Source organism: Salvelinus alpinus, chromosome 16, assembly GCF_045679555.1.
Source record: "Salvelinus alpinus chromosome 16, SLU_Salpinus.1, whole genome shotgun sequence".
NCBI classification, from domain to species: Eukaryota; Metazoa; Chordata; class Actinopteri; order Salmoniformes; family Salmonidae; genus Salvelinus; species Salvelinus alpinus.
Window position 1 is genome coordinate 5958428 of NC_092101.1, and position 13511 is coordinate 5971938.

Genomic DNA, 13511 nt, shown 5'->3' on the forward strand with positions numbered 1-13511 from the left:
ACCACGGCCCCCCTGCCCCGATTGATCAGTTTGGCCGGGCGGCCAGCTCGAGGAAGAGTCTTGGAGGTTCCAAATTAATTCAATTTAAGAATGATGGAGGCCACTGTGTTCTTGGGGACCTTCAATGCGGCAGACATTTTTTGGTACCCTTCCCTAGATCTGTGCCTCGGCATAATCCTGTCTCGGCGCTCTACGGACAATTCCTTCAACCTCATGGCTTGGTTTTTGCTCTGACATGCACTGTCAACTGTGGGACCTTATATAGACAGGTGTGTGCCTTTCCAAATCATGTCCAGTCAATTGAATTTACCACAGCTGGACTCCAATCAAGTTGTAGAAACATCTCAAGGATGATCACTGGAAACAGGATGCACTTGAGCTCAATTTCGAGTCGAATAGCAAAGGGTCTGAATACGTATGTAAACAAGGTATTTGTTTTAAGTTAATACATTTGCAAAATTGTCTAAAACCCTGTTTTCACTTCGTCATTATGGGGTATTGGGTGTAGATTGATGAGGGGAAAAAACGATGTAAACAATTTTAGAATAACGCTGTGGCAAAAGGGAAGGGGTCTGAATACTTTCCGAATGCACTGTATATCAAACATGTTTCAAATGTACTTAAAGGTCCACTATTAGCATGTTTTAACCACTCCTATAAAAATGGTAAACTATCAGTATCTCAGCAAGGTCTGATTTCACTATTACTGAAACATGACCCATGTGCTAAGTATAAAGATCCAGTACAACTAAAAAACTGGAGGCCCCTTTACACTTCAGTGTTGTGATGCAAAAATCCTAGCAAAATGCATAGCACATAGAATTAAAAAGGTGTTGTCGGAGATAATTCATCCTGATCAGACAGGTTTTTTACATGGATGATACATTGGAGTTAATATAAGACAAGTACTTGAAACAATAGAACACCATGAAAAATTTTGAAAACCAGAGCTGTGTTCGAATACCCATACTATACTAACATACTGTATACTACAGACTATTAGTTCATTTTAGTATACTGTAACTGAACCATATCCTTTCAGTTGAGCGTACTACATTTTTGCCTGTCTACCGAAGTTGATGCTGTTGTTATGCAACCTCTTGTTAGCTAGTTAGCATAACAAATTACTAGTTAGACATTTTATGACAGGTGTGTTCTTAAATTCAATCTGGAGTGCCAGAGTGCGCACATAAATTCAGAGTGTTGTCAGATTGTCAGATTGTGAATTCAGACCGTTTCGCTCTCGGAGCGCACACTGGACGCTCGGGCCGAGGAGTAGGGTTGAGCGTTCTGGCCTTACAACGGCAGTCAAGCACCGAAGCTAATGTTGGCTAGCATGCTAGCTACTTCCAGACACAAATGAGACCACTCTGACCATTTTACTCGCCCTAGCAGAGCTGGTTAGGCAGTTTTCATGTTAACCAGAGCGTTGGTGACTAACTGTGCTGCTGGAAACAATTTAATTGTGTTTTTCCCCCAACGTTTACTGACACCGGCCATATTCAACGGGTGTTGAGCGTTCGTAAAGTAATTATTCTGCGCTCTGGTACACTCAGAGAGAGTGCTTTGAAATCGGAGTAGATCGCCAGAGCGAATTTACAAAAGCACCCGAATGACGGGAATAATCAAGTCAATAAACGTTGGGTAGTTAGTTAGATAGCCTATAGTTAATATACTGGCAAGTATATTAAGTAGCCAACTAACGTTCGGTAGCTAGCTAACATACCGGTACATACTGTTGTAATGATATGCTATGCGGTTTGTAAGGACAGCGTAGCTAACAAATTGTCAGCCAACATAACATGTAAGGTAACTTATTTGAAAAGTTATTACTTTATTACATTGCTCAACATTTTCTTAACATTTGTCATAATTAGTTAAAGCAATTAATTTCTATCCGCTCTCGTTGGACTTCAGCTTCATATTTTCCGCCATTTTCTTCAAATCTGAAAAAGATGTGAAGCCATGCCCATTTCCTGAAGAATTGCATTATGGGCCCTAAGTACGGCAATAGTGTCCTCTGCGTGTATACTTCATATTTTTACGAATTTAGTATGACATCAAGGAACTTTTGGCATACTAACTATATCATACTATGACCAATAAGCATGCTATATACTCAATTTACGCCACAAATAGTACGGTTAGTATGAGGATTATAACACAGCTCAGGTCTGGTATTCATAGTAGATATTGAAAAGGCTAGAATTGATATATACAGGGATGCAAACTTGTCACCTTTCGGCGAAATTCGTCGTTTTGAATCCAAAATAGGTGACCTATGTGATTCGTGTAGATCCGACGAGAAAAGTTTGGGCGGGGGGGCTTTGGATGACTACTGGCTGTATGCGAACTAGTGATGTGCACTAGGTGAAAGGAACACCACACACCCTCTTTCTCACTTTTTCAATACAGTGGATAAAAAAGGGTTACGCCAGGTGTACTCTCTGCCTGAAAGAGATCAATTATGCCAACAAAGGGTATCATGCTCTGCTGGCACATTGTAGAACAGATGTCCACAGGCAGAAAGTGTACAATGCAGTGTAGCCCAAAGATATTGCTTTTGTTGTGTTGAACTTGACAGTAACACGTGTGTGAGTGAGAGGGGATTATTACATTTTCTTTTACTCAGTAAAACGTTATTTTTGCACACATGTAGCCTTGTACACTTGATCGATGTCTACTATAGTGGCCACTATAATAGAGCAAAAATAGAATGCCTGTTTGTTTCATTCTATTTCTACTTAAAATGTTTTTTTCCCAAGTGCAATATTTAGATGTGTGTGTGGTCATACGTGTTATATTATAAAGGCTGTCATGGCTAACTGCAATATTAGTGTATTGTTTTTTCTCAAGGCTTGAGTGTCATTTAGTAAAGTCTAGGCAACAAATACATTGGACTGCTTTCTTTACATTTGTTTGGCTGTGAGTTGGGTTCACATTAACCACTTTTTATTTTACAGACAGAGACTGATCATTGTGATCAAATTTTTAGTTTAATTAGTTAAAACCTGCATTTGCCCAAGGAGGGATTTTTTCTTTTATATATGTGTTTCAGTGCAAAAAAAATGTGTCACCTTTTTGGGCCCTCACTAGTTTGCACCCCTGTATATAAATGTATGGACTTTTTTAATTTAGGAGAATCGCTTATACAATGGCTTAAAGTTATGTATAGTAACCCCAGGTGTAAAATAATAAATAATGTCTACTTCTCAGAAAGTAATAAACTGTCAAGAGGAGTAAAACAAGGTTGTCCACTGTCGGCGTATCTATTTATTATGGCCATCGGAATGTTAGCTATTAAAATCAGATCCAACAATAAATAGAGGGGCTAGAAATCCAGGGCTTAAAAACCAAGGTGTCATAGTACGCTGATGACTGAAGTTTCCTCTTAAAGCTGCAATATTGATCTGTGATCAGCCTTATAGATGATCTAGATCATTTTTCTTACCTCACTGGATTACAACGGAACTATGATACAGTTGAAGTCGGAAGTTTACATACACCTTAGCCAAATAGATTTCAACTCAGTTTTTCACAATTCCTGACATTTAATTCTAGTAAAAATTCCCTGTCTTAGGTCAGTTAGGATCACCAATTTATTTTAAGAATGTGAAATTTCAGAATAATAGTGGAGAGAATGATTTATTTCAGCTTTTCTTTCTTTCATCACATTCCCAGTGGGTCAGAAGTTTACATACACTCAATTAGCATTTGGTAGCATTGCCTTTAAATTGTTTAACTTGGGTCAAATGTTTCGGGTAGCCTTCCACAAGCTTCTCACAATAAGTTGGGTGAATTTTGGCCCATTCCTCCTGACAGAGCTGGTGTAACAGAGTCAGGCTTGTAGTCCTCCTTGCTTGCACACACTTTTTTAGTTCTGCCCACACATTTTCTATAGGATTGAGGTCAGGGCTTTGTGATGGCAACTCCAATACCCTGACTTTGTTGTTCTTAAGCCATTTTTCCACAACTTAGGAAGTATGCTTGGGGTCATTATCCATTTGGAAGACCCATTTGCGACCAAGCTTCAACTTCCTGACTGATGTCTTGAGATGTTGCTTCAAAATATTCACAATTTTACTCCCTCATGATGCCATCTATTTTGTGAAGTGCACCAGTCCCTCCTGTAGCAAAGCACCCCCACAACATGATGCTGCCACTCCGGTGCTTCACGGTTGGGATGGTGTTCTTCGGCTTGCAAGCATCCCCCTATTTCCTCCAAACATAACGATGGTCATTATGGCCAAAAAGTTATATTTTTGTTTCATCAGACCAGAGGACATTTCTCCAAAAAGTATGATATTTGTCCCCATGTGCAGTTGCAAACCGTAGTCAAACCTTTTTTAGGGCGGTTTTGAAGCAGTGGCTTCTTCCTTCCTGAGCGGCCTTTCAGGTTATGTCAATTATAGGACTCGTTTTACTGTGGATATAGATACTTTTGTACCTGTTTCTTCCAGCATCTTCATAAGGTCCTTTGCTGTTGTTCTGGGATTGATTTGCACTTTTCGCACCAAAGTACGTTCATCTCTAGGAGACAGAACGTGTCTCCTTCCTGAAGGACCACAACATTCTGGTGGAAGAACAAAATGGTTTTCGTAAATCCAGAGCCTGTATAGATCATATCTTCTCAGTCTGTACAATAATTAGAAATAGATTACATGAAGAGAAGCCTACTTTTGCATGTTTCATTGATTTTCCAGAAAGGTTTTGATTTTGTAAATAGGGAGCTTTTAACCTATAGTTTGTTAAAGACAGGGGTTGATGGGACATTTTATTAAGCAATCCAGTCTCTTTACAAAGTACCAATTGCTTGTGTGCATGTTAATGAATATCGTACAGATTGGTTTCCCACACCCTCGGGTGTTAAACAAGGAGACACCTTATCACCGACTTTGTTTATAAATTATTTGGCAAAATAAATGAAACAGTTAAATATTGGAGTAAGATATTATGATGAAATGCTAAGTATCCTTTTATATGCTGATTATATTATTTTGATGGCAGAAACTGAACAAAACCTGCAGAACATGTTATTATGTGCAGTCAATTGGTATAAAAGATGGAGACTCATGATTAACCAGACAAAAACACAGATAATGCATTTTAGAAAAGCAGCTACTAAGAGAAGTGTTTTTCAGTTTTGTTGAAGACATTCTGGAGTTTACTAGCATTTATAAATATTTGGGTATTTTTATTGATGAACATATTACCTTTCTATATGGAACATCTGCCCTGGCCGAATCAGGAAGTAGAGCTCTTGGGGGATTTATAGGAAAAACAAAACCACTCAAAGATATAGGTAATGCTACGTATTCCAAACTGTATCAGACATGCGTGTGTCCTGTTCTGGACTATTCAGCAGGAGTGTGGTGTGCCATTAGGTGTCTTAAAAACGAACATGTACATAACAGAGAAGTTCGTTACTTTTTAGGTGTCCACAAGTTTGCACCTATACTTGCAATAACAGGGGACATGGGCTGGGAACCCTGTGAGGTGAGATGGAAGGCGTGTATGGTGAGACTTTGGAATAGACTGTTGGATATGCCAACTGCCACAAATAGCTAGTAAAGTTTTCCAATGGGATCTATCCATAAGGGGAGCCCGGGCAACTGAAATGTCTGACCTTTTTCAACAGTCTGACTGTGAACATCTGTATGAAAACCAAATTAAGGGAGACATAGATATGATTTAAAAAACAACTGTTGATGCAATATGACAAAAAATGGGTGGAGGAGATTAATCATAAACCCAAATTGAGAACCTTTTGTTTGATTAAGGGTGAGTTTGTGTGTGAGAGATATATTATGTATTACCTACCTAAAAACAATAGATTGCTATGTGCACAGGTCAGATCAGGGATATTGCCTCTGCGTATTGAAACAGGTCGGTACTGTGGTGAAGTAGAAGAGGAAAGACTATGTTATTATTGTGACCTCGAAGAAATAGAGAATGAAACTCATTTTATCCTCTATTGCCCTTTCTATCACGATATATGCTTGCTCTTATTCCAGAAAGCCCACCAGATTTTTACTGCTCTAGGGATGTAATTATTGTTTGGATAACCTTATTTACTATTATGTATTGATTTATTGATTAATTTTTTCACTCTTTATGTGAAAGTTTATTCAAGTGCAGTCGCAAAAACCGCGCTGGGATGAAACTGGCTCTCATGAGGACCACCACAGGAAAGGAAGACCCAGAGGATAAGTTCAGAGGAGTTACCAGCCTCAGAAATTGCAGCCCAAATAAATGCTTCACAGAGTTCAAGTAACAGACACATCTCAACATCAACTGTTCAGAGGAGACTGTGAATCAGGCCTTCATGGTTGAATTGCTGCAAAGAAACCCCTACTAAAGGACACCAATAAGAAAGAGACATTTGTTTTTCAACAGGACAATGACCCAACACACCTCCAAGCTGTGTAAGGGCTATTTGACCAAGAAGGAGAGTGATGGAGTGCTGCATCAGATGACCTGGCCTCCACAATCACCCGACCTCAAACAAATTGAGATGGTTTGGGATGAGTTGGACCGCAGAGTGAAGTAAAAGCAGCCAACAAGTGCTCAGCATATGTGGGAAATCCTTCAAGACTGTTGGAAAAAGCATTCCAGGTGAGCTGGTTGAGAGAATGCCAAGAGAGTGCAAAGCTGTCATGAAGGCAAAGGGTGGCTTCTTTTGAAGAATCTAAAATAGAAATCATATTTAGATTTTTTTTTTTTAACCTTTTTTGGTTACTTCATGATTCTGTATGTGTTATGCATTCGTTTTGATGTCTTCACAATTATTCTTCAATGTAGAAAATAGTCAAAATAAAGAAAAACCCTTGAATAAGTAGCTGTGTCCAAACTTTTGACTGGTACAGTATGTGTTTGGATATAGTCTATCAGGATGTGATGCATGTCAAGTAACTATACTCCTGCCATGTAACTACTGTGAAGAAAAGAGAGGAGTGCCGTGTATGTAAAATGCATGTGTAGAATGTACATGTAACAAAAAAAGAAAAAGCTGTAAAAACAACGTTTATTTTTGTCTTCAGAAGAGGAGGTAGTAGTGGTTGGGCCAATAATAATAAAATATATTTTAACTGCAGCTGATGGAACCATTCCCTGGATGACTGAACTCCCTCTAATGCCTGTGGAAACTGTCCGTCAGACAAGGGTTGTCGCATAGCCACTCGCACACACCGTCTCACACAACCACACAGGGAGCTACTTAATATGCATTGCCTAGACTCTGTCAAAATCTCCTCAGTGTCCCCTGCACAGCCGATTTTTGAACAAGGGGCTTCCTACCCCAAAACCAAGCCTCTAAACTCCTTCCAAGTGTGAATACTGCCAACATTCTACTCAGGACTGACATTTGACCAGGTGCAGATCTCAGAAAAACACTATTTGCAATGCAAAAGCAGGGCCATAAATACCTCCTGAGCTGAGCGAGGGGAGAAACACAAAATGGAGAAACACTCTAAAGTCCATGACTTCCAATTAAGGAGTTTAAAATCTACCTCCCTCGAGGTAAACAGAATATGTATTTATATAGATCCTTCTCATATCTGAGATAGCGGCATTCTTAATCTGGGGAGCAGGCTCTGTGGAAAATCAAGCTGTATTCGTCTCATTAGCTCATGGCACGAAGCGCTGGAGTAGATTGAGGTGACATAACTCGTTCATAATGTCACCCGCATTGTGGCCCAGTCGTATGACACAAGGCATAGCGTGGCTAGACCCGGTGGAGATCTACGGTCAGTTTGGAGTTCTCATCTAGGTCGAGGGTTAGGGTGAGCGTTTAGGGTCAACAGTTCATTGAGGACGAAGGTCGATAGATCTGTGAGTGAGTCATAATACCATTCTAAATAATCTCATACAAGGGTAAGTGTACCTTCCGATCATAAAGCCAGGTTTCAATCTTTGTGTTGTTGACACATAGGCAGGCAAACAAACTGCCACAAAACCATTTTTAGACTCCCTCAACTTGAACCCGTGTTGAAGCAACCAGCTTTGACAGTAATCCATACGTTCACACTAAGTGAGGAAAACACAGGGGGATACCTTACCTCCTTGAACGACATTACGACAACAATACCCAGATCTCAAAAAATCAGTGTTGTCAATGCTTACGAACCAAACGCAAAACTATTGGCCCATCTCACTTCTCAATGTTGATGTCAAGATAGCTATATCCCTCCATACCTTTATTGTACTTGTGAATGGGAAGTTTCTTCAGCTGGTCCTTGCGCAGACGGCTTCTCCGAGCCCTGTGTCTGCCCTGGACGAACTTGGTGATCTGAGCGAGAAGGGAAAAGTCAAGTCAGTTGTGGAGTTATGAGTCACTTAACCTCACCGAAAATCCTGATGAATACCCCAACAGTTTTTTTTTGAACCGGGCAACGCTCTTGTACTTCAACCATGCACCCTCTTTCCAAAAGTCTGACGTCACCATTTCATTGACAGTTATTTCCGAATTAAGAGTTCTCTGCAGTTAAAAAATACCTCAACCAGTACTCAAAATAATTGTATGGGCGTTTCAAATAATTACGTTTATCACATTCTTGTGTCAATTCTTTAGGAAGTAGGATGATTTGGGTAACTGACTCTGCTTTTTAACTAATCAGACAGATCGAATGAGCAAGTTCTCTGTTATTTGTTGCCTAGATAAATAAAATAAATAAAAACATGTTTTGGTTGTAGCAGGCTTGATGATATCATCTTCATACACACGGGAAACTGTTGAGCGTGAAAAACCCAGCAGCGTTGCAGTTCTTGACACAAACAAGTGCACCTGGCACCTACTACCATACCCCGTTCATAGGCACATACAGTGCATTCATAAAGTATTCAGACCCCTTGACTTTTTCCAAATTTTGTTACGGTACAACCTTATTCTAAAGTTGATTAAATAAAACATTTTCCTCATCAATCTACACACAATACCCCATAATGACAAAACAAAAACAGGTTTTTAGAATTTTTTGCAAATGTAATTAAAAATAAATAACGGAAATATCACATTTACATAAGTATTCAGACCCTTTACTCAGTACTTTGTTGAAGCACCTTTGGCAGCAATTACAGCCTCAAATATTCTTGGGTATGACGCTACAAAGCTTGGCACACCTGTATTTGGGGAGTTTCTCCAATTCTTCTCTGCAGATCCTCTCAAGCTCTGTCAGGTTAGATGGAGAGCGTCTCTCCAGAGATGTTCAATCGGGTTCAGGTTCTGGTTGGGCCACTCAAGGGTATTCAGAGACTTGTCCCGAAGCCACTCCTGCGTTGGGGCTCCTGAGTGGTGCAGCGGTCTAAGGCACTGCATCTCAGTGCTAGAGGCGTCATTACAGACCCTGGTTAGATTCCAGGCTGTATCACAACCAGCCGTGATTGGGAGTCCCATAGAGTAGCGCACAATTGGCCCTGTGTCGTCTGAGTTAGGATTTGGCCAGGGTAGTACATAAGAATTTGTTCTTAACTGACTTGCCTAGATAAATAAAGGTAGAATAAAAAAAGAAATAGTCTTGACTGTGTGCTTAGGGTCGTTGTCCTGTTTGAACCTTCGCCCCAGTCTGAGTCCCTGAGCACTCTGAAGCAGGTTTTCATCAAGGATCTCTCTGTACTTTGCTCCATTCATCATTCCCTCGATCATGACCAGTCTCCCAGTCCCTGCCGCTGAAAAACATCCCCACAGCATGATGCTGGCACCACCATGCTTCACCGTAAGGATGGTGCCAGGTTTACTCCAGACGTGACGCTTGGCATTCAGGCCAAAGAGTTCAATCTTGGTTTCATCAGACCAGAGAATCTTGTTTCTCATGATCTGAGAGTCCTTTAGGTGCATTTTGGCAAAGTCCAAGCGGGCTGTCATGTGCCTTTTACTGAGGAGTGGCTTCCGTCTGGCCACTTTACCATAAAGGCCTGATTAGTGGAATGCTGCAAAGATGGTTACTCAGTTTGGCCGGGTGGCCAGCTCTCGGAAGAGTCTTGGTGGCTCCAAACTTCTTCCATTTAAGAATGATGGAGACCACTATGTTCTTGGAGACCTTCAATGCTGCAAACATTTTTTGGTACCCTTCCCCAGATCTGTACTTTGACACAATCCTGTCTTGGAGTGCGACGGACAATTCCTTCGACCTCATGGCTTGGTCTTTGCTCTGACATGCACTGTGAACTGCGGCACCTTATGTAGACAGGTGTGTGCCTTTCCAAATCATGTCCAATCAATTGAATTTACCACAGGTGGACCCCAATCAAGTTATAGAATCATCTCAAGGATGATCAATGGAAATAGGATGCACCTGAGCTCAATGTTGAGTGTCATAGCAAAGGATCTGAATACTTATGTAAATAAGATATGTCTTTTAATTTTTAATACATTTGTAAAAATGTCTAAAAACCTGTTTTTCACTTTGTCATTATGGGGTATTGATGATATTTGTTTTTTAGTATAAGGCTGTAACGTAACAAAATGTGGAAAAAGTCAAGGGGTCCGAATACTTTCCGAATGCACTGTAAATCTTTTGTCTTCACCATTCATCCTCTGAATGCCACTCATGCACAATTCACGTCTCAATTGTCTCAGGGCTTGAAAATCATTCTTTAGTCTATCTCCTCCCCTTTCTCTACACTGATTGAAGTGGACTTAACAAGGGACAATAATAAGGGATCATAGCTTTCACACTGATATACATGGTCAGTCTATTTCATAGAAAGAGCAGGTGGTCTTAATGTTTTGTATTCTCAGTGTACATAAATGAATGAATAAACTTTATTGACATGTTGAGAAGATAGTGCATTTGTCTACCATGAAAACGACGATGAGGATGAGGCAGATTCCCACAATGATGAGGAAGGGGATCAGGTAGTATTCCAGAGGCAGGCTGAAGTCCGGCATGAGGACCACATGACCCCTGGGAAAAAAACAACAACAGCGCCATTATGGAGATTGAATTAAGTGTTTATGACTGACGATTAGATACACTCCAAATAATAGTGACCTACAAGGAGTCCTTACGATTGGAGCGTTTCGACAAGGTCCATCATCTATAGCATGTCACACGAGGCAACTCATTTTCATTTTACACCTCATGACGTCCTGTCACATAAACGCCCTCCCATCTGACTAATGTGATTTCACACTGTGAAATAATGGGTAAGACTTCACTCACTGTCATCATTATTTTCCAAATACATATAGGCAAATTCAGTTAATATTTCTATAATAACATTTTGTGAAGAACGTTGCAACATTTCCAGGCAATTGACTGGAAATGTACTATTTTGGTATGTCTGCATGCCAGGACAAAAGAGGTACTAACCCGAATGTATGATTGGTATCAGAGCAAAGAAAGAGGTCTATTACTGACAGCATGGTGGGATGAAAAAACAGTCATTCCCTGATTATCCACTGTTCTCTGCATAGCTCTGGGAATGTGATGACAGCATGAAGCAGATCTGCTTTACGATGCCAGCACGTCAATTGAGGCCATTATGACATAGTAATGTAACACAAAGATAAAAATATCATATTATGTCGTCTTTCCACTGCATTCATAGAATAAATAAATATATTATATAAAAAAAAAAATAACGCTGACAGATTTATTTGGACAGGATTCTTAGACAGTATGGATAGAGTACGCCAGTTTCGATGCCTCCGGCTTGAATTAGCCTTGATGTTGATAGACATGGAAATTAGATTTTGGTCCGCAACTCACCCCTTGTCATACGTGTAGTCCTTTTTCAGGGACTTGGCAGTCTCTTCGCTCACAAACACTGATGGAATGTCAATCTGCTTCAAAATATCCACTGAAAGGGAAAAGAGAAGGAAAAGCTATTTATACATGAGGTGGCCACATATTGATGCCCATCATAAAATAAAATCTAGAACATCATGAAATAACAACACGTTCGAAGGAAGAAATGAAGATTCGAGTCAGTTATCGGTGAAAGATACAAAAATAGAAAGAACGGTATGTTTGTCGAGGCACTACATTATAACATCTGGCATTTCTGAAATCATTTATTTAGACAGACCATAACTATGGCGAACCACAGATCTTTAAAGTTGTTAGATGGGGTAATTTCCAGGGTCTATGTGACCCTTTGAGCCTGAAACGGACTGGCATAGGGAATTTTGGGCAAATGCCTAGTGGGCTGATCCATCTTTAGGCCAATGGGTAATTTTTTTAAAATATTGAGTCTGTTAAGAAATGTTATCATTATTTTTGGGGGCAGAATTACCATTTTGGCTAATGGGCTGCTGTCCCATTCAGACACCAGCCCAAAGTAGTTTAGTAGAACGGACAATTTGCCCGTGGTGCGCTGATTTATTATTCCAGTCTGCCCCTGCGTTGAGGCTGATGCCCACTTGTGCCACTGTCTTATATATGATTCTGCTCATGCACGACTGTGGGCATATTGTGGGTATATTACTAGTTGGTAGGGCCCACAGAACCCCGGTGACATAAAGCTCTTGGATGGCTGATAAGTTAACAAATGGCTCGCTGACCAACGTTTGAAAAGAACCCATTCGACTGGATGATCCGTCCTAGACAATTACCAGCACGGGGTCCTGTCTTGATTATTCATCATACATAGTCATACACCCCAGAGCAAGAGGCGGGAGACGAGCGACAAACTACGTAAAGAATAAGCTGTTGAGAAAAGAGAAACTGTACAGATATCCCTCCTCCCAAAAACGTAATTTGATGGTAGATAGGGCACTGTGAATTTCCGGGCCGATCGAGCCGTTTGGACAGGGTTGAACTGTTTGGCGACGTACTGAAAACCAGAGCACCACATTCCTCCACAACGACACAAGAGTCGGAATTGGTGCTATGGCTGCAGTATCTCTAAGTCCCAGCGAGTCCGAAAGGTCCTCTAGGCTCAGGTTTTGGGAATCAAAGCTGTATTGACCCCGAATGAGGAGACGCATGAACAGACGACTGTGTGCAGTGCTGCTGCACGTCTGTGTTTTTGTTTGTGTGTGCAGTGCAGAAGAGAAGGATTGGAAGAGAGGGGGGAAACTTACGATCATTGGATCCCATGCTGATTAAGTCATCAGAGTCCACGTTGTGAACAATCGCCGCCTTGTACCCGGCCTTCTGGGCGTTAAGGACCTGCGGGAGACAAAACCTTTGTGTTCATTGTGTGTGTGTGGTTCCTATGGATCAGTGTGTGTTCAGCCAGCCCATCCCACCTAAATATCTTTGTACTGTATCCATTCTGTGACAGCTATCTCCGTAACTCAGTGCATCATGGTCACCTAATAATCCCCAGTTTATAATTGGCTCATTCATCCCCCTCCTCTCCCCTGTAACTATTCCCCAGGTCGTTGCTGCAAATGAGAACGTGTTCTCAGTCAACTTACCTGGTAAAATAACGGTAAAATAAATAAAATAAAATAAAAAACTACTTTGTAACTGACATCACTTCAGGACAGGGAGTGTGTGGTTCAGTTGAATATTTGTCAATGTCCATGCATTTGTATACTATGTGCGTATAATGATAATGACATG

At 40.7% G+C, this 13511-nt stretch overlaps 1 protein-coding gene across 3 annotated transcripts in view; it reads right to left on the reverse strand.

Annotated features, from left to right (window-relative positions):
* Positions 1-13511, reverse strand: part of LOC139540686 (E3 ubiquitin-protein ligase RNF13-like) — a 104392-nt gene that overhangs the window by 14774 nt on the left and 76107 nt on the right. For all 3 annotated transcript variants that reach the window (XM_071344548.1, XM_071344549.1, XM_071344550.1), the window contains 4 exons: positions 13025-13112; positions 11709-11799; positions 10796-10901; positions 8194-8287 (listed from right to left, as the gene is read on the reverse strand). In XM_071344548.1, the coding sequence (XP_071200649.1) occupies positions 8194-8287; positions 10796-10901; positions 11709-11799; positions 13025-13112 (379 nt within the window). The remainder of the gene's footprint in view (positions 1-8193; positions 8288-10795; positions 10902-11708; positions 11800-13024; positions 13113-13511) is intronic.